At 44.1% G+C, this 22418-nt stretch overlaps 1 protein-coding gene across 1 annotated transcript in view; it reads right to left on the bottom strand.

Moving 5' to 3' along the window:
- Positions 1-1531: 1531 nt before the first annotated feature.
- The window catches only part of LOC106573620 (low-density lipoprotein receptor-related protein 5), an 84518-nt gene continuing 63631 nt past the window's right edge, over positions 1532-22418 (bottom strand). The window contains exons 9-24 of the mRNA XM_014148833.2: positions 20316-20532; positions 18185-18474; positions 17763-17989; positions 14230-14414; positions 13674-13997; positions 12816-13012; positions 12353-12567; positions 10567-10757; positions 8996-9205; positions 8710-8835; positions 8366-8602; positions 4519-4629; positions 4090-4332; positions 3805-3947; positions 3500-3597; positions 1532-3363 (exon numbers count right to left, since the gene is read on the bottom strand). Of these exons, the coding sequence (XP_014004308.2) occupies positions 3102-3363; positions 3500-3597; positions 3805-3947; positions 4090-4332; positions 4519-4629; positions 8366-8602; positions 8710-8835; positions 8996-9205; positions 10567-10757; positions 12353-12567; positions 12816-13012; positions 13674-13997; positions 14230-14414; positions 17763-17989; positions 18185-18474; positions 20316-20532 (3276 nt within the window). The 3' untranslated portion in view covers positions 1532-3101. The remainder of the gene's footprint in view (positions 3364-3499; positions 3598-3804; positions 3948-4089; positions 4333-4518; positions 4630-8365; positions 8603-8709; positions 8836-8995; positions 9206-10566; positions 10758-12352; positions 12568-12815; positions 13013-13673; positions 13998-14229; positions 14415-17762; positions 17990-18184; positions 18475-20315; positions 20533-22418) is intronic.

The raw sequence follows: 22418 nt of genomic DNA, 5'->3' as shown, positions 1-22418 counted from the left end.
TAAGTTTTTCTTCTGCAGCTGCGTGCCTTTCTATGTTTGCTGAAATCCCCACTTTTTAATTAAACTAGTCAAATACAACCACCAACTGTTTCCTCGTATCGAATGACAGCGACTCGATGTAGTCGGAGGTACACTCTGTCCACAGTCGTCGCAACCCAACTCAATCCGAGGCTGGCTCATAATAATGAATGGAATGGAGTAAATGGAATGATATCAAACACATGGAAACCAGGTGTGTGAGACAATTCCATTTATTCTGTTCTAGCCATTACTATGAGCTCATCCTCCCCATTTTAAAGTGCCACCAGCCACCACTGCGGAGATGTACATATCGTGGAGTTGAGAAACCCAACTATCTCTTGGCATGAAGCAAAAATAATCTGCCAGTGTTCAACCATATTGTTAACATTAGGGATTGTAGCAAGTGAAAGTAGAACTTTGTCGGAGATGGAAGACACCCAAACGAAATGAGCAAAACAAACAACGTGATGTGAGGGGTTTTCCAGTTAAGGCCTGTCATTACAGGCCTGCACTTGAGTAACTCCACCTGAAGAGTATAGCGGTCCTCTAAACTGCTCTCCATTCACTGTTAGTAATCTCTAATGCCAGCCACCAAATGCAATACTCTTATATCGTTGTTTGTTCTCCTTAATCAACCTGCTCAAAAGTTTCACAGAAACCTTTCACGCATGCACAACTATTTCTGCAATATACTGTACACCAAAAAAGGAACAGCTATGTTTCCTCATATGTAGTTTCCTTTGGTTTTACATACCCAAGGCTTGAGAGTTTCAAGGAGTTTTCCATGTCCAGTCTGTAATCCTTCCTAATAGGGGTCACATCAACAGCAGCTTTTACACAAGTTGTTATTGTTTGAGGTTGACATACCACACTGGCTCAGCATTAGTGGATCACAGATATTTACATATCTTCTTATTTGAACTGCAGACGGATGCGCTATGCTGGAGAAGTTTGTTAGCTGCAGCAATTGCTCTCGGGATGTCTTTAGGACAGCCCATACAACACACCTGCTGCCTTTCAGTCCTCACTCCAAAATATTCTGGCCATAACTAGACTTTACTTGGGTAGATGATTTTTGGACATGGATGTCCACTTGTGAAAAGTAAAAAAGAGACCCAAAAAATTGAGCATTTCTATGTATATGTGAAAAATGGATAAGGATGACGTTCCAACTTTTCTACACGTGGTGGCAGCATTTAGCTATGATTCACTCACGTAACCAGTGCAGTTAATAGTATTGCAATAGAAAATGTGAGCCCTATTTGGATCACCAAAAACCTTTTCCATGCAACAAATGAATATTTCTATATATACAGTACCAGTCAAAAGTTTGGACACACCTACTCATTCAAGGGCTTTTATTTTTACAATTTTCTACATTGTACAATAATAGTTAAGACATCAAAACTAGGAAATAAAACATGGAATCATGTAGTAACCAAAAAAGTGTTAAATCAAAAATATTTTAAATTCTTCAAAGTGCCTTTGACAAAAGTTAGGCACACAAGTATTCCTTAAAATAGAATCTTTATTATATAAAAATGCTTTTGATACAAAAATTGTCACAAGTGTACACAAGGCATTGAAACACAGGTTTGTTTGGGGAGCATCTACATACTGGCACAATGAAGTACAGCTGGAGTTGTCCCTATCCAGTAAGGACATGGCTTGAAATGGGCAGGGCAGCAGGTTGTGTTGTGGAGGTCTGAGGAACCTGTATAACCGCTCCGCTAGAAGCCAGAGGTGTTCAACATACAGATGGAAGCCGGACACTTTTGATCATACCATTTAATATAGAAAATTATTTAATTTCACTTGTCAGCACCATGGTTAATTGCCTATACACAAATATACAAATGGCAGAGAAAAAGCCCAGAAAACAAGAACAAGAGGTATGAATTCAATATACATTTCCCTCTATGTAATTTTACATTCACTGTTCACATTTCTTAACTGGTTGAATAGTTCATTTAAGGAAGTGCTCAGTTTGGCAACATTGTCAATCTTCAAAGCAAGACAATATAATAGAGCCACGATTTTACAGGTGCATAATATTCACCACTGATGAAATTCAATCTATTTAAGTTGAAAGGTATGTGAAGATGGTGAGGGTTTCACTACAATTGAATCTACAGTTTTTCAAACATTGTTTAGAAAATATGGAATAGCTTTTACTAAACTACAGACATTTGTCTAATTGACAAAAGCTGAAATACCAACAGTATTGTTGTTTCAATAAATGTGAATAGTCAGTCTAGTATCACATGGACATTGCATAAGCGATTCATGATAGAGTTAAAAGGTTGTGCAAAACCTTGTCATTTCTGGTTGATAACTGCATCAAAGATGAAGCTGCTCTTATGAGTTTTTTTTTCATAAGGAGTCCTTCAAAACAATTAACGTGTGTATATATACTGTTCTACACACAATTTTTTTACGATGTTACTAATTGAAACAGTTAAAACAGCTTAATGATCTATTGTCAAATTGTAATTGTTTTGTTGGGTGTTCTCATAATTCAGAGTAAAGTATATATGTACAGTAGCAGCAAACACATTTTTGGTAAACTCCGAAACAAAACAAAGACATGCTCAGGACCATTTCAATTAATAAGAGCATTTCATGGCTGTTGTGAAACATTTCTTATTTACTTAATTACAAATATTTACAATTTGTTTTGTTAAATTCTTTTGGTATTTGTAATGTGGCTGGCCACATGTAACATTTGAATGGAGTAATTTCTCAAACCAATATTGGTGACTTCTTGTTCAAATTTCACTGTAAATTGGTACGTTTGAATGAAGTTCTAAAGTACTTTGCTGAAAAATCTAAGAATTGTCAAAGGCCAATAGAATAGTCAAATTGAAAGTCTTCTAATTAGGAGGATACTCCATCTGAAACGAAGGTAGGAAACATGAAAAATAAAGACAAGTGATAGAATTCACTGTACAACAACTTCACACTTGATCTGGCCCTATTCCACCTCCACTTTAACCCATGGCAATCAGTGGAAATGAATAAAATATAATTCTAATTTGTTTATTTAAAATTATTTACAGACATGGCTATTTCCCCAGGTGTCATGAAGAGTCAGTGCAGGGTGACGGGGGTGGGGGACAGAGGTGAAAGTAACTGCGCTCTGTGGATGGAGAAGGGGGGCAGCTCTCCTCTGCTGATAGGTACTGGCTCCGGGGAGTGGGGGGGGGAGGGTAGGGGTCAGAGTCTGAGTTTAGGTCCATGTAGTACTTGTTGCTCTTCCAACGACTTGTGGCGTAGTCGCTGTCACAGACGTCAGTGCTGCATGGGGTGGTGGGGGGTGCCACACCGCGCATTAGATAAGGCCTTTCAGGAGCAAGCATGGAGGAGAGAAAAGACAACATTGTTTTATTTCACAACAGCAAAGAGGTGCCAATTTACATCAAGCTGACTGTTGCATAATACAAAGAGAGAAACTGATCAAGTGTGCCTCATCTCTTACCTGTAAGACCTGGTGGTGGAGGGACTGTTAGAGGAGTAGAAGATCTCTGCATTATACAGGGAGCGATCCGTGGCTGGAGAGGGAGGCGGGTTGAGCATCTGCAAATACAGGAAAAAAAATGCGAACCCTTACCCCTTCAATTACAAACTTAAGTTTTGAGATCATCCAGTGTCCAGTAAAGTTCAAACAGGAGAAAATGTACATTTCCCCCCAGTTTAGAAATAATGTATGAGATACACCTGGGAGGACAGGTGTTGGGTTCCTACGTGTAGGTCAAAGAGAGGGCAGAGAAGTTGGGTACATACCTGTGGATAAAAGGCTCCCTTAGTGCTGGAGGAGCTGCTGGAGGAGGCCCCTGTCACATGGTTCCTGTCATAGAGTGGCGCCCCACTACAGCTGCTCCCCATCAGACTGACAGAACTCATCATAGACTTCCCACACGAGATGCCTAAGAAACAACAAAACGGTCAAATACAGTGAGAACTACCTGCTTCAGCATGTAAATACTATCCTTTCACAGTACAGGCCATATCTATACACTCATCCATTTGATCTGCAGTTTTCAGTGTTGTGTAATAGCCAACCTTTACCTGTGAAGGTTCCGTGCTGTGAGCTGCTGGGGGAGATGAAGTTGAGGGGTACGTGTGAGGTGCCACTGATGTAATCGTGCGGGAAGGCTCCGTTGGGACCTTTGTAACGGCGGCACACCACCCGCTGACACACAAAGTACATCCCTCCCATCACAAACACTGACAGGATGATGCCAATGACTGGGCCGATGGTGCTGGTGTGAGATGGTGATTGAACATCGCTTGACGGGGGGGTGAGGAATTCTACAAGACGGGCAAAGACATTACAACAGATTTAATGGACTGCTGCCAAGTATGAATAGTCAGTTAAATCAATGTGATATTATAGATGGATTGACTGGTTTCTCCTTACTGGAAAATAAATGACACAATAGTGTAAATTCTGAACTCCCTTGATTTTCTCAAGTGACTGAGTGAAGTTAAACACACCACAGAAGAGCTCGTCAGAGTTGTCAGCACAGTCATTGTAGGAGTCACACTGCTGTTTCTTCAGGATGCACTGCTTGTTGTTGCAGCGGAACTGGTTGGGCAGGCATATGGCTGAGGGGAGGAGAGCAGAGCAGAGCAAAGTCCACGTTACAAGACTTGGCATAGCATATCATCAAATCAATACAAACAACAAGGTTGCTGTTGGTGGTGATAGTACAATCTCCCAGTATTAAAGGTCAACTGCTCTTTAGGCTGTTTAAATTCAGAGAAGTTGTTTCTATGTGGCATCTTTGAAGCAGAAACATTTATTCTAGTGTAAAAATTAACCACAAAGTGTAAATAGAATCATTTGTCAGTCCGTCTTGTCCAAAACTGATTTGTCACGACTTACTGGAGGGTTGGGTATGATTACGATCATGCCCAGTGCCCACTAACATGAGAGAAGCAGCTGTGCACTCTCTCCAACTATAGCAGCCAGAACTTCCAGACAGCGAGACAGACCTGCCCATTACACAGCGCCTCTGACTTGTTTACATAAGACAACACGTTGCCAATGTTATGTTGAAATAACTCTTGGCCCTAAGCCATTTATGAAGTGGCCACATGCTGATGTGTTTGACAGTGTCAATCACTAACGCCTGCCACCAATTGGGGCAAAATGAGAATTGAGACGATCAAAGCGCATTTGTATCCCAACTGCAACTTGTCAATATTCCAAAACCCACTGACTAGTTTTCCATGCACATTTTTTAACTTGAGAAACACTGGAACAAATACCTTAGCTAGATATAAAATTGCGCGACAAAGCTAAAATGTCTAAATTAATTACAGATTTCTTAGATTAATCTTATTTTGAGGAAATGGCTGTTGTTGCTACGGTGACTCGGGAGGGACAAACAACAGTACCTGCAAGGGTACGATATGGGAACATAACGCCCACATCCAAGATAACGCTCATTTGGCTTTGCTCATTAAGAAATGCTAGCGGCCATGAGTAATCTTCAAAACGAGGTCAAATCAGGAAGTGCAGTCGCCCTTTAATCCCTACGACATTGGTGTATGTTTACTGAACTGGAAGTGTTTTTATTTCACCTTTATTTAACCAGGTAGGCCAGTTGAGAACAAGTTGTCATTTTCAAATGCGACAAAAACAGTTACATGGGATAAACAAACGTACAGTCAATAACACAATAGACAAATCTGTATACAGTGTGTGCAAATGAAGGCGGTAAGGCAATAAATAGGCCAGTGGCAAAGTAATTAACATTTAGCAATTAACACTGGAGTGATGGATGTGCAAGTAGAAATACTGGTGTACAAAAGAGCAGAAAAACAAATCTTGTAGGTGGTTGGATGGGCCATTTACAGATGGGCTGTGTACAGCTGCAGCGATCGGTAAACTGCTCTGACAGCTGACGCTTAAAGTTAGATAGATAGTGAGAGATGGCGATATCTATATATCTATCTATATCTCCAACTTCAGAATTGTATTTTATTTTTTTGCAATTTGTTCCAGTCATTGGCAGCAGAGAACTGGAAGGAAAGGTGGCCAAACAAGTGTTGGCTTTGGGGATGACCAGTGAAATAACCCTGCTGGAGCGCGTGCTATGGGTGGGTGTTGCTATGGTGACCAGTGAGCTGAGATAAGGCGGAGCTTCACCTAGCAAAGACTTATAGATGACCTGGAGCCAGTGGGTTTGGCAACGAATATGTAGCGAGGACCAGCCAACGAGAGCATACAGGTTGCAGTGGTGGGTAGTATATGGGGCTTTGGTGACAAAACAGATGGTACTGCATCCAATTTGCTGAGTAGAGTGTTGGAGGCTATTTTGTAAATTACATCGCCGAAGTCAAGGATCGGTAGGATAGTCAGTTTTACGAGGGTATGTTTGGCAGCATGTGTGAAGGAGGCTTTGTTGTGAAATAGGAAGGCAACTCTAGATTTAATTTTGGATTGGAGATGCTTAATATGAGTCTGGAAGAAGAGTTTACAGTCTAGCCAGACACTTAGGTATTTATAGTTGTCCACATATTCTAAGTCAGAACCATCCAGAGTAGTGATGCTAGTCGGGCGGGTGCGGGCATCGATCGGTTGAAGAGCATGCATTTAGTTTTACTAGCATTTAAGAGCAGTTGGAGGCCACGGAAGGGGTGTTGTATGGCATTGAAGCTCGTTTGGAGGTTTGTTAACAGTGTCCAAAGAAGGGCTAGATGTATACAGAATGGTGTCGTCTGCGTAGAGGTGGATCAAAGAATCACCCGCAGCAAGAGCGACATCATTGATATATACAAAGAAAAGAGTCGGCCCGAGAATTAAACCCTGTGGCAACCCCATAGACTGCCAGAAGTCCGGACAACAGGCCCTCCGATTTGACACACTGAACTCTATCTGAGAAGTAGTTAGTGAACCAGGCGAGGCAGTCATTACAGAAACCAAGGCTGTTGAGTCTGCCGATAAGAATACGGTGATTGACAGAGTCGAAAGCCTTGGCCAGGTCGATGAAGACGGCTGCACAGTACTGTCTTTTATCGATGGCGGTGATATCGTTTAGGACCTTGAGTGTGGCTCAGGTGCACCCGTGACCAGCTCTGAATCCAGATTGCATAGCGGAGAAGGTACGGTGGGATTCGAAATGGTCGGTGATCTGTTTGTTCACATGGCTTTAGAAAGACAGGGCAAGAGGGATATAGGTCGAATCTCAGACGATACAAAAGATAGGTTGAACAGACTAGCAACAATGGCAGTGGATAATTTTAGGAAGAGAGGGTCCAGATTGTCTAGCCCAGCTGATTTGTAGGGATCCAGATTTTGCAGCTCTTTCAAAACATTTGGGTGGGGGGGCTTGGGCCAGTTGCTGTTGGGTTAATTTATTTTCAGACTCGGGGGGGGGTGCAGAGCTGTTGGCCGGGGTAACCAGGTGGAAAGCATGGCCAGTCGTAGAGAACTGCCTATAGAAATTCTCGATTACCATGGATTCATCAGTGTTTCCTATTCTCAGTGCAATGAGCAGCTATGAGGAGGTACTCTTATTCTCCATGGACTTTAGTGTCCCAAAACTTTTTGGAATTGGTGCTGCAGGATGCAAATGTCTGTTTGAAAAAGCTAGCCTTTGCTTTCCTAACTGACTGTGTGTATTGGTTCCTGACTTCCCTGAGAAGTTGCATATCGCGGGGACTATTTGAAGCTAGTGCACTTCGCCACAGGGTGTTTTTGTGCTGTTCAAGTCTGAAGTGAACCAAGGGCTATATCTGTTCTTAGTTCTACATCAGGCCAATTGGCAAGAGCTATTGTAGTTGGTGTACTTCGTTTTCTAGCCGGGAGATGGGCCTAGCTCGAGGCTAACTGGTGCATGCTTCTGGACAAGGGCGTTAGCTACAATAGCCACTCAGTAGCAACTAGCTAGCTGCGAAGATCCGGTGTAATGGTCCAGAGCTTGCGGCAGGAATCCGGTGATATAGTGGGGGGAAAAAAGCAGTCTGATATGCTCTGGGCTGATATTGAGCTGTGCAGACTGGCAGGTATTATCCGGGCTAAAGTGTCTGGAGTCCGAGCTAAAGGTAAAGACCGCTAGCAGTGGCTAACAATGACTAAATGGCTAGTAGCTAATTAGCTGGCTAGCTGCTGATGGAGGTTCCAGTTATAAGGTAAAAAAAATTGCAGCTCCGTATCATATTGGGTGAGGCGGGTTGCAGGAAGGTATATTTAATTTGAAAATGGAAAAAAGAGTGAAATGTATATAAAAAACTAAAGACAATATTTACATGAGACTAAAACATCTTACTGCTGCGCCATCTTGGAAGTTTGTATGTGTCAATATTGTGCATAAAGTCAGTTGAGTGAACGTACTGTCACAGTCCTGTTCATCGGAGTTGTCTGCGCAGTCTGGCTCTCCGTTGCAGCGTAGCTGAGCATCCACACACTGGCCCTTATCACACTGGAACTGGATTGCAGAACACATGGGGCAGTTCTCCTCGTCACTGTTGTCATCACACTCAGCGACGCCGTCACAGCGCCATGCCATGGGGATGCAGTCAATGTCGCCCGTGGCACAGGTGAACTGCTCTGTGGAACAGGTGGGTGGGTCTGAAGTGGGAGGGGGGAGGAGTTTAGATTCAGAGCCAATGCCTGGTGTTATACTTGACTTATTGTGTATCGCACATCATTATTGAATGTTACAGCAGCAGCTGTACCTCCACAGATGAGCAGGTTGGGCAGCAGGACCAGGTGCATGGGACAGGAGCAGCGAGGTGTCCCGTCTCCTTTAGCGATGCAGATGTGTGAGCAGCCTCCGTTGTCACGGGAACAGGGATGAGAAGCTGTGGAGGAGAAGATGTGGACAGTGAGTTTTTGCCCCTGGAGAGTAATGGAACTCTGTTGTAGTAAAGCACTGCATCACACATTGATGTTTTCCAAAAGGATTGGTATTAGCTGACGCAATAGGAAGTGGCTAAACACAGGCTCCTCCAGGTGCCTTACCAAACTCTGTAGGGTCCATGTCTTCCACAGCGTGAATGCTGGTGAGGTAGGCAATGCGGCCCTGGATACGGGTCCTCTTCTCCCCAATCAGCTTGTCCACCCTCTCGATCATCTGCTGCTGTCTGTCGATCCAGTACAGGTGCTCCCCCAGCACTGTCAGACCCATGGGCTGCAGGATGTTAGAGTCCTGGAGGACGATCCGATTGGCTCCTGGGAGAAGGAAGAGGAATGACCTCAGAACAAGGGTAGTATACACCAAACAATAGATATCCTATATCTCACATCAAAGACAGTGTATCCTCCCAAATGCATTTATTTTCAGACCCTTAGGTCTTCCTTAATAAGTTCTAAACCTTATCATAGAAAATATAGGTAATAACTTTAGACACCATCACTAAAACCAGTTTGACTAATATTCAATAACTATTGCCAAACATGGTCTGCCTTGTATAACTCTACAGTCTGATGGTGCGTAAATGGCCTGGAGAAATCAGTCTGGATGCTGTCTTGTTCCTATCCAGTCCAGACTTCAGAGGCAGGGGGATTCATTTAACACTAGAAAGGCCAAGGGGATCATTTTGACCCAATATGAATTGAAATGGAAATTTCTCTGCCATTTTAAAGTCATGCCCCCCTCTGGACTTCTCCTAAAATAAGTCTATTTTACACACATACAGTGTACAAAACATTAGGAACGCCTTCCTAATATTGAGTTGCTGGCCCACGTTGACTCCAATGCTTCCCACTGTTGTGTCAAGTTGGTTGGATGTCCTTTGGGTGGTGGACAATTCTAGATACACACAGGAAACTGTTGAGCGTGAAAAACCCAGCCGCGTTGCAGTTGACACTCAAACCGGTGCGCCTGGCACCTACTACCTACTACCAGTGGATTTAACAAGTGACATCAATAAGGGATCATAGCATTCACCTGGTCAGTCTGTCATGGAAAGAGAACGTGTTCCTGATGTTTTGAATTTTGATATCAAACATAATTGTTAAAAACAGTTGTTTTGCACAAAAAAGTTACCTTTTCATATCATCGTAGTGTCACAGGAAGGCAAGACTTGATTTCTATATAGTATCAGAAAAAGCAGATTCTGATGTTTTTTTAAAACACTTACCATTGCCAAATAGCTCTGAATTTCAAAATATCACAATTCCATCCACTCCACAGCAACAAACTAATGAAAATGCTATTGTGTTCTTCATAAACACAACCAAAGTATTATTTTCCCGATTGTATTCATTAGAATGTTGAGTCCAAATGACTCCTCATTGGCCTGATGGGGGGGTCCAAAGAGGCCAGGCTTTTCTGGTGTGAAGATCCTCTTTGAAGATGTAGGCTTTCAGACGTATTAGGATTTTATTTTAGACCACAAACTGTGTTTGGACTCGAGGAACATTGTCATTTTCCATGGTAGTTCTGTGTACTACTGAGAATGAGAGATGTAAATAAATGCTGTCAAAACTGATAAACCATAGCAACAGCTTTTCAGATGATCAGCAGTGTTTGAGTGCTGATGCTCTGGATCTAGAATGGCTGTCCACACTTCTTTAGCATTGGGACTCACCAGTGAGGTCACTGCTCTCAATGCGTTTCAAGTCAGCGTCCACCCAGAAGAGTTTCCCCAGCTTGTTGTCCAGGGCCAGGGCTACAGGCCGGATCAGGCCCGTGGTGAACAAAGACTCCCGCTCCGTCCCATCCAGAGACGCTCCCTCGATCTTAGCAGAGCGATCCTGCATGGTCGTGAAATACATATACCTACAGGAGAGATGGAGGCAGTAAGAAAAAAACAACAAAAAGCATACTGACAGACATTTGAACAGTTGCTGCCCAAACCACCAACTGTGTACAGGATTTTAGACAGTCAACATTGACAGATATATTAATCACACTACAACATGGAAATCAGCCAGAGAGATTTACTGCTAGATGGGAGATAAATAACAGTTGAGGTATGTGTTTTGATGGGTGGGCAGGGCAGCCTGTATTGTACTGTGCTGGGTGTAGACAAGAGCGCAGGGCTGTTCAGTTGGCCCCCCTCTCAGAGCCTGGAGGAGTAGAGGCCTTCCCGGTTTGTTACGTCTCACACCAGCTTCTATCAGCTCTGATAAGAACCTCCCTTAACACCTGTTTAGACAGAGAAGACTTGAAGGAAGAAATGCAATTGCGCAAACGCTCGTCTGTTTGTAATTTGGTTCTGCTTCTTCAGTTTGGTTCTGCCTCGTCAAGTCAAAAGGGATTATTTTTTTTTATATCAGTCTGAGTGTAATCAGTTGAAGTATTAATGTAATAACATAATGCTTTGAGTAAATGTAGAAGCCGTCACTTCTCAAGGGAACGTGGGAGAGAACAAATTAACCCTGACAGCTCTTCAACCTGCCTATAACCTTTTGAGACTGTCTGTACTGAGCTCGGCCAAATATCTTCAATGTCTATCTAGTGCTTTCCAGGCCCATGAAGAGAGAAGCAACTGAATGAAACTTTCAAATCGGATAAAAACAACTATAAGACCATATCAAATTGTCAAGCTGATTGCTATCAATATTCAGTTTTAGATGTTTCGATTAAACAACGTCTCATGTTGATTAGTTTACTCCGGGTCACTCCTATGAGAGAAGTCACCTCCGCCACATCCAAGCCAAACCATATAGGAGAGCCCCAAATAGAACGTAACATGGAGAACGGCCGCATCAACAATGAGCATCACAATTACAGTGCAGCCTGCCAGGCCCTGACCTATGGCCCTGACCATACTACTGCACCACTGGAGAGGAGAAAGTAGTGCAGGCAGAACAGTAAACACAACCATCTGCTGCACACATGGCCTGACATTCAGTCTCGTACTTACTTGGGGCTGTGGTTCCTTCCCTGCCCTATCGAAGGAAAATAAACACCGTTCCACAGAGTCTCCTATGTCAAATTGTCAACACCACATCACTAAACACCTGATCACCCACTAATTACTCTGCTGCTTGGAGGAGTGCCACACCCAGTCCCTGATCTGCCCGCCAGCCAACTGCTATATTTACACACATACAAGTGGCATCGCTCACTTGAAAATATTTCATAAGGGGACACTGAACTATTTTGGAAGTCCTGTATATTTTCAAAAGCTTTCAAGTGATTGAGTTCCCTCGGTTTTTCATTCCCAAGTCCACCACATTCGGGGTAGACTTGAAAACCGAGCCTGGGAGATTTGAAATAGAAATGTTGCCATCCCTAAATGCAGTTATTGAGTCAGTTTGCCTCTATCTGCACAAAAAACAGTTGCCTCGAGCTGCAACAGTATGAACCAGGCAGCACTTTGTTTTCCAGTCACCTCTATGATACAACACTCCCCCTTCCCTCCTCACCCTTTTTCGGCGTTGACTACAATGGCTCTGGGTTTGTCATGTTCATCTCGCAGCACCACGCCCACGGCGTCTCCGTCCAGGCGCTGGAGGTTGATGGTATTGGTGGCCTCACAAGTCCAGTAGACAGTACGGCTGTAGGTGTCCAGGCTTAGGTCGTGGGGCTGTTTGTCAGGCTGCTGCTGGTGGGTGGAAGTGGTGGACACCACCACTGACGACTGGAAGAGGATGAAGGAGATTAAATCAGAGAAAGGGCCTATAATTGTGAAAGATTTCACACTGTCGACAAAAGATATGCGAGTGTTCAAACAAATGGCTGTACTGACAATTAAATGAAGTTCTATAACTCCCTCAACTTTATATGCATGTAAACTAAAATGTAATTGAAAAACAATACACTATATGCATCTTAACTGTGTATGTAAAAGCAAGTAAATATGTGGTCTTCTCTATCAGCATGACTCGCCTGTGTGCCATCGTCGCGGGCCCTCCTGATGTTCTGCCGCCCGTCCACCCAGTAGACCAGGTGGTCTAGGGGGTCGTAGCTGATGGCCCGGACGTTGCGAAGGACATGGATGGGAAGGATGATGTCGGGGCTCTGCTCACCCAGAACCATGCGGCTGATTGAGGCCTTCTGGCTGAACAGGAGGAAGCTAGAGGGGGCTGGAGGGAGGGAGGGGTCAGAGGTCAACAGGCCCAATCCAAACATTTGAATCTCTCCATCTCCCCTTCTCGCTCACTCTCTCTGTCCCCTCCCTCTATATCTCTTCCTCCCTCTCTCCTACCAACCTTTCCATGACTCAGGATGTTGTAATCAGCTTACTAGAATGCAGTAATCAGTGGTCCCCAGAGGCCAGGGAAGTATGCAGCAGTAAGAAAGAAAAAGACATGTAGAAACACAGGGCCTTCATCCCATGCCAAGACCAGAGGAATGCTCAGTCTGTGATATGTGCACAGCAACCTACTTTCTAACACTTGTCCACATCAGGCCTCAGTGAAAGTCTGAGGTCAGCTCATGGTATGATTCAGACAGACACGTGTTATGAGGTTTGCATGGCCAAGGGCTGTAGACACACCTGGATTTCATTAAGACAATACATCCTTCTAGAGCAAAGACGTTGTAAAATACACTGACTCACCTACTCTTAACAGAGAGATTCAATTTCCAACTTACAGTAAAATGTCCACAGGAGATTTGTGCATATGCCTCAAAACAGAATAAACTATGACTGTACCAACACACTAAATACAACACTGAATCAAACCAAAAACATAAACTCAACAACCCCCTGTCAATGCCGGCCCTGGTCGTTTCTCTACTCACAGCTGCAGTTCCTGCTGTTTGAGTCCAGTATGTAGTGGGAGGCACAGCGGCACTGGGAGCCGGCGGGCGACGCCAGGCACAGGTGGGCACAGTTGCCGTTGTTCTGGGAACAGTCATTGGCACCGTCCTGGCGAGAGGAGTGGAAGACCAGGATGTCCATAACGTACTCCAGGTGTCCCTGGACCATGGTGCGGTTCAGCCCAGAGCGCTTGTCGGCCCGCTCGATGCTGCGCAGGTTCCAGTCTGTCCAGTAGATGTAGTCCCGGTACTGGGTCAGACCGAACGGATGAGGGAGGTCGTCAGCCACTATCTCCCTCTGTAGACCTGGGTGAAATATGATTGTCAATATATGGATTATTGAAGATCTGAGGATATTGATGTTAACCACAGCAATATGATATATTTGTACAGTAATATTGGGGGGAAAAAGGAGAATGGACATGAATGAAGATTGCTGTCAACCACAGCGATATTACAGAGTTCTATGCTCATCATGTATCATCAATCATAAACAACAGAGGGGTTGGAGAAGAGGTTGACTAGTGTATGCGTTTACCTTGCATGTTGGTTGACTCTATCATACAGGTGTCCAGGTCGGTCCAGTAGAGTCTCTGGTCGATGTAGTCGATGGTGAGGCCGTTGGCTCTGCCCACTTTGTCCACTAGGGTCATTATGTTGCTGCCGTCCATGTGGGCCCTGGCGATCCTGGGCTTGCCTCCCCACTCTGTCCAATACATGTAGCTGAGGAGACACACATAGCTGCTTTTAACATAGTAGAACAAGCCCATATTAGAGGTCGACCGATTAATTAGGGCTGTTTTCAATTTTTCATAATCGGTAATCGGCATTTTTGGACACCGATTATGGCCAATTACATTGCACTCCACAAGGAGACTGCGTGGCAGGCTGACTACCTGTTACGCGAGTGCAGCAAGGAGCCAAGGTAAGTTGCTAGCTAGTATTAATCTTATCTTATTAAAAAACAATCAATCAATCTTAACATAATCACTAAATAACTACACATGGTTGATATTACTAGTTTATCTAGCTTGTCCTGCGTTGCATATAATCGATGCGATGCCTCCTAATTTCTCATCGAATCACAGCCTACTTCGCCAAAACGGGTGATGATTTAATAAGCGCATTGGCGAAAAAAGGACTGTCGTTGCACCAATTGTGTACCTAACCATAACATCAATGCCTTTCTTAAAATCAATACACAAGTATATATTTTTAAACCTGCATATTTAGTTAATATTGCCTGCTAACATGAATTTCTTTTAACTAGGGAAATTGTGTCATTTCTCTTGCGTTCTGTGCAAGCAGAGTCAGGGTATGTGCAGCAGTTTAGGCTGCCTGGCTTGTTGCGAACTGTGTGAAGACCATTTCTTTCTAACAAATACGGTAATTAATTTGCCAGAATTGTACATAATTATGACATAACATTGAAGGTTGTGCCACGTAACAGCAATATTTAGACTTAGGGATGCCACCTGTTAGACAAAATACGGAACGGTTCCGTATTTCACTGAAAGAATAAACGTTTTGTTTTCGAAATGATAGTTTCCGGATTTGACCACATTAATGACCTAAGGCTCGTATTTCTGTGTGTTATTATAATTAAATCTATGAGTTTGATAGAGCAGTCTGACTGAGCGGTGGTAGGCAGCAGCAGGCTTGTAAGCATTCATTCAAACAGCACTTTCCTGCATTTGCCAGCAGCTCTTCAAGCATTGCGCTGTTTATGACTTCAAGCCTATCAACTCCCGATATTAGGCTGGCAATACTAAAGTGCCTATAAGAATATCCAATAGTCAAAGGTATATGAAATACAAATGGTCTTATATGAGATAAATAGTCCTATAATAACTACAACCTACAACTTGTTAACTGGGAATATTGAAGACTCATGTTAAAAGGAACCACCAGCTTTCATATGTTCTGAGCAAGGAACTTAAACGTTAGCTTTTTTAAATGGCAAATATTGCACTTTTACTTTCTTCTCCAACACTTTGTTTTTGCATTAATTGAACATGTTTTATTATTTATTTGAGACGAAATAGATTTTGATGCATTATATTAAGTTAAAATAAAAGTGTTTTGTAATTGTCATTATTACAAATATATATATATATTTGTATTGGCCGATTTAGTCGGTATCGTTTTTTTTGGGTCCTCCAATAATCGGTATCGGTGTTAGTCATAATCAGTCGACCTCTAGCCCATATACCCCCAAACACTTGATGCCAGCCAAGACTATGTCTGCATTCCCAAACTAATTCAATATGGACTGGTAAATGGCAACGGCCCCAGCAATGGGGATAATACCTGTAGAACTCAAGCCAGTTCAGTATCTGAGAAAGGAAAAAATGCCGAGGGTTAAAGCTAGGTGGTAAAAAATGCATCAGAAGCCACAAGCATGACTCTTGACAGCTCCAGGACATGACTTCATCCTGCAGAGTGACATGTAAAAGCTGTGACATGTTGGCACACATGTATCGACTAACAACTCCTCACATGGAGGAGAAGTCTCCATCTGTAACTGGATCCTGGACTTCCTGACGGGCCGAGGTGGCGGGCCACCCCAGGTGGGGAGGGTAGGCAACATCACATTCGCCATGCTGACCCTCAACATGGGGGCTCCACAGGGATGTGTGCTCAGTCCCCTACTGTTCACCCACGACTACATAGTCATGCACTACTCCAACATGATCATCAAGTTAGCTGACGACACGACGGTGGTAGGCCTTTTCACCGGCGGCAATGAGGCGCCTACAGAAAGGAGGTTAGTGACTTGGCAATGTGTTGCCAGGACAACAACCTCTCCCTCAATGTCAGTATGACCAAAGAGCTGATCGTGGACTACAGTGTCCAAATCACTAAAGTACTTAAAATGGTCCACACACATGCACACAGTCGTGAAGAAGGCGCAACAGTGCCTCATCCCCCTAAAGAGGTTGAAAAGATTTGGCATGGACCCTCAGATCCTCAAAAAGGTCTACAACTGCACCATTGAGAGCATCTTGACTGGCTGCATCACTGCTTGGTTTGGCAACTTCACCGCCCTCGATCACATGGCGCTACAGAGGGTGGTACGGACAGCCCAGTAACATCACTGGGGCCCAGCTCCCTGCCATCCAGGACCACCAAATCAGGTGGTGTGAAAGGAAGGCCCGGAAAATTGCTAAAGACACCAGCCACCCAAGCCATAGACTGTTCTCTGCTTACGCACGGCAAGTGGTACCAGAGCAACAAGTCTGACACCAACAGGCTCCTAAACAGCTTCTATTTCTAAGTCATAAGACTGCTAAATAGCTAACAAAATGGCTACACAGACTATCTGCATTGACCCTTCTTTTTATTTTTGCACTGACTCTGTGCCCACTCACAGGACTATACACTCACACACTTAAATGTGTTCACACACACCATGCACACATTCATACTGACTCTACACACGTGCATCACGCATACACACTGCTGCTACTACTCTGTTTATCTTATCCTGATATCCTTTATCATATCCTGATGCCTAGTCACCTTACCCCAATACATATCTACCTCTACCACACTGTATTCCTGCTCATTGTAACTATGGTATTGGCACTGACCATGAACTGACCCTGTATATAGCTTACTTACTTTCTTGTGTTCATCTTATTTCTATTTCTCGTGTTTTTGTTCGACTATATTTTATAGTACTACTGATATTACTGCATTGTTGGGAAAGAGCTTGCAAGAAAGACATTTCACTGTACTTGTGCAGGTGACAAAAACTTGAAAGCCGCAGTGCTGTGCCTCTGATGCAACCTCACTACACTCCCTGCCTGAGAAAGTCAGAGGGAACGAATCATGCGAGGGGATTCACCCAGACAGACAGTTATCTCTATGGGTACTGGTAAACAGATGACGTCAGCCTAGCCTGGTTTCAGATCCGTTTGTACCGCCTTGCCATTCCAACTCCTATGGTCATTGTCACACGTTCAAAGCTGGCAAGACAGCTCAAACCGATCTGGGACCAGGCTCATGTCAGTCAGACATGTCTGTGAGTTGTGTCATGCAGATGAGCTGGATCCCAGTCAGTCTTACCCATTGGCAGGGTTAAGGGCCAGGGAGCGAGGGTTGTCCAGGTCCTTACACACCAGGACCTGTCGGTATTGTCCATCCAGCCGGGCCACCTCGATGCGGTTGGTCCCTGTGTCGGCCCAGTACACGTTCCTGCCCATCCAGTCTACTGCCATGCCTTCTGGGTAATCCAGCCCAAACTCGATCACATGCTCAACAGAGCTGCCGTTCATGAAGGCCCTGCTGATGGTCTGAGGGAGGGAGGACAGTGGAGTAGAGTCAGACACTTAGCTCAATATGAACCAAAAAATCCTGGCGCTTAAATAAATAAAACATCCCGATAGCTAAATTAACCCAGATGACAGAAAACAAACCCCAAAAATTTGAATGGAAACCCTAAAAAGAATGACTAGAATAGATTTACAGAGAAAAGGAGTCGTTCTCACCTTGGTGCTGACGTCAGTCCAGTAGATCCTGTTCTCAGAGACGTCAAAGTCGAGGGCGGAGGCCTCCTTGACCCCGGTGAGGGGGATGGCCACGTCGTTGGAGTTGGTCCCGAGGGAGATGGAGCGGATGTCAGCCCGGTTGGTGAAGAGCAGGAAAGCCTCGGGCACCACGCACGTCCTCATGTCATTAAGGAGCTCCAGGCCCATGGGACAGTCACAGCGCAGGCCCTGGGGCCGGTGGAAACACAGGTGGCTGCAACCGCCATTATCCTCCACACAGCCGTTTGTGCCTTTATGAGGGAGAGAGGGAAAGAGAGAGACATGGTCAGTTTATCTGCAGCAGACCGGGAGCTCTGGTACTGTAATCTCTAAGGACTGTTTACAGCTGTCAGTTGTGATAATACATCATACATAAGAAAACATTTACCCTAGTAGTACTCAGAATTATTAAATACTTAATATTGTAGAATAAAAAAATAAAATAAATGTAACCTTTATTTAACTAGGCAAGTCAGTTAAGAACATTTAAGAACAAATTCTTATTTACAATGACTTCCTACCCCGGCCAAACCCTAACACGGACAACGTTGGGCCAATTATGCGCCGCCCTCTGTCACTACCTAAACTCTGTAAAAAAAGAAACGTCTTTTTCAGGACCCTGTCTTTTAAAGATAATTCGTAAAAATCCAAATAACTTCACAGATCTTCATTATAAAGGGTTTAAACAGTTTTCCATGCTTGAACCATAAACAATTAATGAACATGCACCTGTGGAACGGTCGTTAAGACAGTAACAGATTACAGACGGTAGGCAATTAAGGTCACAGTTATGAAACACTTAGGACACTAAAGAGGCCTTTCTACTGACTCTGAAAAACAACCAAAAGAAAAATGCCCAGGGTCCCTACTCATCTGCGTGAACGTGCCTTAGGCATGCTGCATAGAGGCATGAGGACTGCAGATGTGGCCAGGGCGATAAATTGCAATGTCTGTACTGTGAGACGCCGAACACAGCACTACAGGGAGACAGGACGGACAGCTGATCATCCTCACAGTGGCAGACCACGTGTAACAATACCTGCACAGGATCGGTACATCCGAACATCAGGGGCAGGATGGCAACAACAACTGCCCGAGTTACACCAGAAACCCACAATCCCTCCATCAGTGCTCAGACTGTCCGTAATAGGCTGAGAGAGGCTGGATTGAGGGCTTGTAGGCCTGTTGTAAGGCAGGTCCTCACCAGACATCACCAGCAACAACGTCGCCTATGAGCACAAACCTACCGTCGCTAGACCAGACAGGACTGGGAAAAAGTGCTCTTCACTGACGAGTCGTGGTTTTGTCGCACCAGGGGTGATGGTCGGATTTGCGTTTATCGTTGAAGGAATGAGTGTTACACCGAGGCCTGTACTCGGTGGTGGAGGGTCACAGCATCATCGGACTGAGCTTGTTGTCATTGCAGGCAATCTCAATGCTGTGCGTTACATGGAAGACATCCTCCTCCCTCATGTGGTACCCTTCCTGCAGGCTCACCCTGACATGACCCTCCAGCATGACAATGCCACCAGCCATACTGCTCGTTCTGTGCGTGATTTCCTGCAAGACAGGAATGTCAGTGTTCTGCCATGGCCAGCGAAAGCGAAGAGCCCAGATCTCAATCCCATTGAGCACGTCTGGGACCTGTTGGATCGGAGGGTGAGTGCTAGGGCCATTCACCCCCAGAAATGTCCGGGAACTTGCAGGTGCCTTGGTGGAAGAGTGGGGTAACATCTCACAGCAAGAACTGGCAAATCTGGTGCAGTCCATGAGGAGGAGATGCACTGCAGTACTTAATGCAGCTGGTGGCCACACCAAATACTGACTGTTACTTTTGACCCCCTCTTTGTTCAGGGACACATTATTCAATTTCTGTTAGTCACATATCTGTGGAACTTGTTCAATTTATGTCTCAGTTGTTGAATCTTATGTTCATAAATATTTACACATTAAGTTTGCTGAAAATAAACGTAGTTGACAGTGAGAGGACGTTTATTTTTTTGCTGAGTTTATAAATGAAACACTTCTTACACTACTACAGCTGTATACATCCAAATAACAATAAAACCCCATAATTTCCTCTTTCTCGTACCGGAGACCTCAGTGACTCTGGTGGCCTTGAGTCCCATGAGATCAGGCAGCTGGTCAATGATGATCTCTCGGATGGCGTTGGTCTTGTGGACCCTCTCGATGCTCCTCCTCTGCCAATCCGTCCAGTAGATGTAGTCGCCCAGCAGCGTGAAGCCAAAGATGTGGGGTAACTTGTCCTCCAGCAGGGTCATCCTGTTGGAGCCGTCCACATCAATCACCTGGGTTTACAGAGAGGAGGGGGGTTTAATATTGATGGGCAACCCAAGCAGTAGCTTTTGCCAAGTATGAGCAAAAAAGTTTGTTATTTCAGCACCCATGGAGCAGTTGGGTGCTTTGCTCAAGGGCACAGTGGTAGGAAACAGCAACTGATAGGCATTTGTCTGATAGGCATAAGCAATTGTCCAAGCAAAAGAGTTTGTCCTCAGGCTCTTGTTCTGTAACACACAAGCATCTACCCACACCCATAGATCAGGATTCCCCAATTGGCGGAAAGAAACTGGTGGGGATTTTATTTGGCTGCCAAAGTTGACAACTGACAACAGCAAATCAAGTGATTTAATTTTAGAAATGTTCCACAGTATTCCCAAGCATAATATTGTATACAGAAGTTAGGAAGGTTTGAAATTATTATGTTTTAGTCAAATATATCTGTTTGGGCTTCTTGCAGTCAATTTGCAGTCTACAAATTATTTGGAATTATGTTCCACCCCCCCACGACCATCCGCTCAAGAAAAGAAAAATTGCGCCTGAATCTAGTTGATGATCCCTACCATAGATGCTGTAGGCGTCAATATGAGTTATGACATCTAATTCTTGATAACCTGGGGTAAGCTGGGGTACATTTTAAAACACACAAACAGGTCAGAGCAGGTTACTGACACTGGATAGAATGCACTAACAATGACAGTATTGTCATTGTATTTCATAGAGTTGTAGAGAGCAGTAATTTCAAGACTGTTTCAAAGCCAGATCATGGAGACATTTAAAATCAATAAAACTCTATGTAACTAACTGCAAACTGACAAGCTATTTATATTCAAAGATCACCATTAACTGTGGAGCATGACCGTCAATATCTGGGGAAAAACCCAATTTCTGCTAAGTGGGAGACCAGACAAATAATCCTTATTCACGCAGAGTATATCATATTTAAATGAATAAATGTGACAGTATAGGATTCCAGTCACAAGGGTTGCATTAGAAAATGAAGTAAACGGATATAGGGAGTGGTGCCAAAGCATGCCTCTGTCTTATGAGGAGCAGAAAGAGAGAGCTGAAACTGAGTGTTCCTTACTGGGAACTTAACTGCTTATTTCTGAAAAGGCTGCAATTACACTCGACACAAATCCTAGCCAACCCGGCATTACTATTACACAAAACTGTGCCACTGAAAATAGACCTGTGTTTTTTATTTTAGCAAACTGGTGTAAGCTCCAGGAAATATTTCAGTCCGACTGAAAATTCTGGAGTGTGGCATCTTATAATGGCCACTCCTACGTGACATGGTGAGCATATTCTACTCTAGGAGAAACTGAGCACTACACAGATCAGCACTGTGTGCTTCTCCCATTTCGGTTTGCATGGAGGTATCAGTGGGTTCACGTGGGTGTTAATCACTCCATACAACCAACCAACCCTAGGTCTTTATTTTGGTGGGAGACAAGCCGAAGTGGCTCGGACACAAAAATGATAATGAAAAGTTAAGAAAAGACTTCTCTGGATGAAAACGACGTCGTCCACAAGCACTTTACAAAACTCTATAGGAACTGAGGACAAAGGCACCAGTACACTTGCATATCCTGTTCACAGCAGGTATTTAACAATGGCAACTTGAACTTATAAGATCTGGTGGTCTTACAGAGGACTTTGGATCGCTCTAGTGAATACAAACTCAGGCCCTTTCAACAGATATCGGCTGATGTCTAAATACAACCTACGTATTCACAGACAGCTCTGCCAGTGACGGCCATATTAGTGTGGCATATTGTTTTGCCGAGAAGCTCTTAAAACAAAGACTTTCTGTACGGTTTGGTTCCCATCTCGAGCTCTTCCTGTGTGGCCAGGGAGCTTGTAGTGTGCAGACGAAGATGGGGCTGAGGCTGCT

This window comes from Salmo salar, chromosome ssa16 (genome assembly GCF_905237065.1).
Source record: "Salmo salar chromosome ssa16, Ssal_v3.1, whole genome shotgun sequence".
Taxonomy (NCBI): domain Eukaryota; kingdom Metazoa; phylum Chordata; class Actinopteri; order Salmoniformes; family Salmonidae; genus Salmo; species Salmo salar.
This window is presented reverse-complemented; position numbering and strand designations above follow the sequence as displayed.